Source organism: Nothoprocta perdicaria, unplaced genomic scaffold (assembly GCF_003342845.1).
Source record: "Nothoprocta perdicaria isolate Ctin4 unplaced genomic scaffold, notPer1 scaffold_12, whole genome shotgun sequence".
Taxonomy (NCBI): domain Eukaryota; kingdom Metazoa; phylum Chordata; class Aves; order Tinamiformes; family Tinamidae; genus Nothoprocta; species Nothoprocta perdicaria.
This window is the reverse complement of record NW_020454316.1, coordinates 2,397,210-2,401,192: the sequence shown is the minus strand read 5'-3', so window position 1 is coordinate 2,401,192 and position 3,983 is coordinate 2,397,210. Positions and strand designations below refer to the sequence as shown.

General features: G+C 70.4%; 1 protein-coding gene across 1 annotated transcript in view; it reads right to left on the bottom strand.

The window, feature by feature from the left end:
- Window positions 1–225: 225 nt before the first annotated feature.
- The window catches only part of SREBF1 (sterol regulatory element binding transcription factor 1), a 10,649-nt gene continuing 6,891 nt past the window's right edge, over window positions 226–3,983 (bottom strand). Inside the window, exons 10-18 of the mRNA XM_026053915.1 lie at window positions 2,877–3,043; window positions 2,641–2,809; window positions 2,454–2,562; window positions 2,252–2,361; window positions 2,014–2,146; window positions 1,708–1,870; window positions 1,272–1,457; window positions 1,100–1,211; window positions 226–945 (exon numbers count right to left, since the gene is read on the bottom strand). Coding sequence (XP_025909700.1) covers window positions 722–945; window positions 1,100–1,211; window positions 1,272–1,457; window positions 1,708–1,870; window positions 2,014–2,146; window positions 2,252–2,361; window positions 2,454–2,562; window positions 2,641–2,809; window positions 2,877–3,043 — 1,373 coding nt within the window. The 3' untranslated portion in view covers window positions 226–721. The remainder of the gene's footprint in view (window positions 946–1,099; window positions 1,212–1,271; window positions 1,458–1,707; window positions 1,871–2,013; window positions 2,147–2,251; window positions 2,362–2,453; window positions 2,563–2,640; window positions 2,810–2,876; window positions 3,044–3,983) is intronic.

The window sequence follows — 3,983 nt, the reverse complement described above, 5'->3', positions numbered from 1 at the left end:
CGCAGCAGGGCTGGGGGGTCCCCGTGTGCCCTGGAGCTCTGTGCCCATCCCCAGGTCCATCCCAGCCCCGCACTCCAGCACACACCGGTATAAATAATTGGCTTTAATTATCTGTACAAAACTCTCCAACTACGAAAATACCGTTTAAAAAGGCAAGGTGGGGGGGGTGCGGGGCTATGTACAAGGGGGACATGCAGCTGCGGGGCACGGCCCCCCCGCGCCACCGGCTCCGTGTCCCCGGATGCTCCGGGTGGCACCGGGGCCTGGTGGCATCCGCGCACGGCGGGGGGCCGCTCAGTGCTAGTGTTGGGGTGTGGGGGCCCCCCCTCTTATGCACCGCGGGCACCGTCACCAAGAGGTCCCCGAGCTGCCACCGCGGGGCCAAAGCTCCTGGCGCTGCCCAGCAATGAGGGTGACACCGGAGCGGTCCCGTGCCGGCAGCAGGGACCCCGCGGAGGGGACATAGGGCCAGCAGCAGTGTGGGGAGGCCAGGGTTGAGGCTGTGCTGGGGACACCGGCCACGCTGGGCACGCGGCCGGGTGCCATGCAATACTGTGACGGTGTCACTAGAGGTCCCCATGCCCCGTCACCCACCGGGCTGGGGACAGCGCTGGGCATGGGGACGGAGCCAGGGGGTCTCGCCGCCGGCCAGGGGGGCTCCTGCCCARTGTGCGGCACGCCGGAGCCGGGATGGGCGCAAGGAGCGGGGCACGCGCCCTCGCTAGCCGGAGGTGACAGTGGTGCCGCTGCCCAGCTTGATGATCATCTGCTGGCAGTCGTGCAGCGCGCGCTTGTCGCCGAGCCGCTCGAGCGTGCGGGCGGCCTCGGCCAGCACGCCGCCGCGCGGCCCCGGCGCCGCCGCCAGCCGGGGCGGCAGGCAGCAGCAGCCCAGCAGCAGCGCCTCGGCCTGCTCCCGCGGCGTGCCCGCGCCCTCGGCCTCGCCGCCTGCAACGGGACACGGGGCCGGCGTCAGCCCCCGGGCGCTGCCAGGGCCAGCGGGCTGGCCGGAGCGCGTTGCCGCCGAGGGAGCCCCGCAGCGCGCGGTGTCGGCAGTAGGGACCAGAGTGAACGCGAGGGCTGCAGCCGCGCYGCCCCTCACCTGCTTTGCTGCCCTGCACGCCTCTCCGGCGCAGGCTGCGGTCCAGCAGCTGGTGGGTGCGCGTGGGGCTGGCGCGGGCCATGAGCCGGGCGGTGGCTTCGTGCAGGAAGACCTGGGGGGCAGCAGGGCGGTGAGGGGGGCGCGGGGCGGCAGTGGGGGGGTGGGCGCTCACCCTGCGCATGGCGGGCCGGAAGGTCTGCGCCAGGCGCCGCAGGCCGCTCAGGTCCTGCTGGAAGCCGCGCAGCTCCAGCGCGGAGGGCTGGTAGGCGCAGCTCAGCTGCTGGCTCACGCTCATCTGCTGCTGCCACGCGTTGGTGCGGGTGACGAGGAGCAGGTCACACAGGAGCAGCTGGGCGGCCTGGCGGGGCGAGAGGCCGTGAGCGGGGAGGTGGCGCCGGCGCCGTGCCCGCGGCCGTGCCGGGGCCGGGTGGCGGCGCTGCGCGGGGCGCCCGCGGGGCTGCACCGCAGGGGCATTGCACTCCCAGGCTGACACATGCAATGCAACTACAATGCACCCCCGCGGGGGCCAGGGTCACCTGCCACCGCCTGGGGACGGCCACCAGCCACGGCCACGCGGCTACCCGCCTCCGTGGCTGTGGCCGCCTCACCTTGTCGATGGTGGCCTTGGCAGGGCTGCTGGCGTCGAGGCTCTCGCGCAGGTAGCCGCTCGCCTTCTCGCACTGGCCCAGGCTGGCCTGGCAGCCGTCCTGCTTGCTCAGCAGGGCCCGCACGGCCTTGAAGCAGTGCAGGGCYGCGCGCGGCAGCGGCTTCCTGCGCGGGGACGGCAACGGACACCGTCAAACGGAGGGACCCCAGCCTCATGGTGGCCTCCCCGGAGGCTCCAGCTCCGGCCTCGGCTCTGGGACCCCGGCCTCGCAGCRCTGGTGCCACCCCGCGGGGGCAGCCGCACTCACTCGGAGCTCTGCAGCGCCCGGGGCATCGTCTCCACGAGCGGGTAGAGGCGCTCGGCGCCCTCCTCGTCCCCCTGCAGCCAGTGGATGACGGTGCCGATGACGGCCGCCCACCACTTGGACACGGGGTCGGTGCCTGCGGGYGGGATGGAGGGGTTGGGGAGCGCGGCGTGCCCAGGGCAGCACCTCGGCGCGCGGGGACGGCCGCGGGGACGGCCGTGCCARCCCGCGCTGCGCTCACCTGTGACGGCGGCCAGGCCGGAGGCGATGGAGGGCGCGGGGCCGGGCGCATCGCTGGTGTCGGAGCACCCGTTGAGCAGCTGCAGGTACTCGAGCGCGTCCGAGAACTGCCTGCCGGGTTGGGGGACACACAGGGCCGGTYGGTGACACCAGCCGCCGTCCCCCACGCAGCAGGAGGCCGGGAGGCGCCGCGGGGCACTCACCCCTCGCCGTGTGCCGCGGCGCGCCGGGGCTCGGGCATGGCCACGCAGCACAGCGCCTTCTCCAGGAGGTGCTCGCGGAAGAGCTGCGTCACCTGCGCCAGGGGGTCCACTGCGGCGCGGAGGGCACGGTGACACGGGGCCGGGCGTCCCCGCGCGCCGCACCGCGCGCTCCGCGGCGCCGCCGTACCTGGGTTGCTGGCCGAGCTGTAGATGCTCTCCCGGGGCGGCCCCTTGACCACCCAGTCGCCGTCCACGAAGAAGCGGTGGCCCAAGGGGTGGCAGAGCCACTGCATGGCCGGCGGCACGGCGCCGCTGTGCGACAGGGCCACGCGGCGCGCGCTGCACAGGAAGGGGCGCTGCGGGCGCAGCGGGGTGAGCRGYGGCGGCGCGGGGACGGGGACGCGCGCGGGGACGGGGACTCACCGCCAGGAAGTGGAAGCAGCGGTGCAGGCTGGCCTTGACGCGCAGCGCCGCCGCCACGTAGATCTCGGCGAGCGCGGCCACCGAGACGGCGTCGCCGGCGCACTCGGCCAGGTTGACGGCGCTCAGCGCCAGGTTGATGGCCAGCAGGTGCCCGCCGGCCTGCTTGCCTGCGGGCCGCGGCGGATCAGCGCTGGCAGGGCTCCTCTGGCCCCTTCCCATCTCGTCCCATCCCTCGTGTCCATCCCATCTTGTCCCATCCCTTCCACCACATCCATCATACCCATCTCCTCCCCATTCAGCCTGTCCTGTCCCCGTCCCACTCAGACCTTCTCATCCATCCCAACTCATCCCATCCCATCCTTTATACCCCATGCATCCCAGTCTGGCCAATCCTTTCCATGACCCAGCACGTCCACATCCATCCCGTCCCATCCATCCCGTCCCAGTTCAGCCCAACCCGTCCCTTCCCAACCCATTCATCCCCTCACTTCCAWCTCATCCTGTTCRTCCCATCTCACCCAACCCAGCCTGGCCCAGCCAGCCTCTTTCATCCCGTCCCATCCTCATTCCTCCTGTCCTGTTCCCATCCATCCCATCCCCATCTCCATCCAGTCTGTCCCATCCATCTTATCCTGCCCCTTCCCATCCATCACACCATAACCATCCCATCCTGTTCATCCCATCTCACCCAGTGCAGCCCAGCCCAGCCAGACCCACTCATCCCGTCCTGTCCCCACCCACCCCATCATGTCCCCATCCATCTTCTTCCACCCCATCTCATCCCATCTCCATCCTTATATCCCCCATTGATCCCATCTCCACAACATCCCCATCATATCCCCACCCATCCTATCCCATCCCAGCCCGTGTCATTTCCATCTATCCCATTATGTCCCGCATCGATCCCATCTCCACGACATCCCCATCATATGCCCATCCATGCTTTCCCACCCCATCCCATTTCCATCCTCATTCATCCCATCTTACCCATCTCCATCTCAACCCCATTCATCCCATCTCCCTCCCAATCCCCATCTCATCTCCATTCATCCCATCTCCAACCCCATCCCATCCCCATCCCCATCTCCACCCCATCTCCAACCCCAT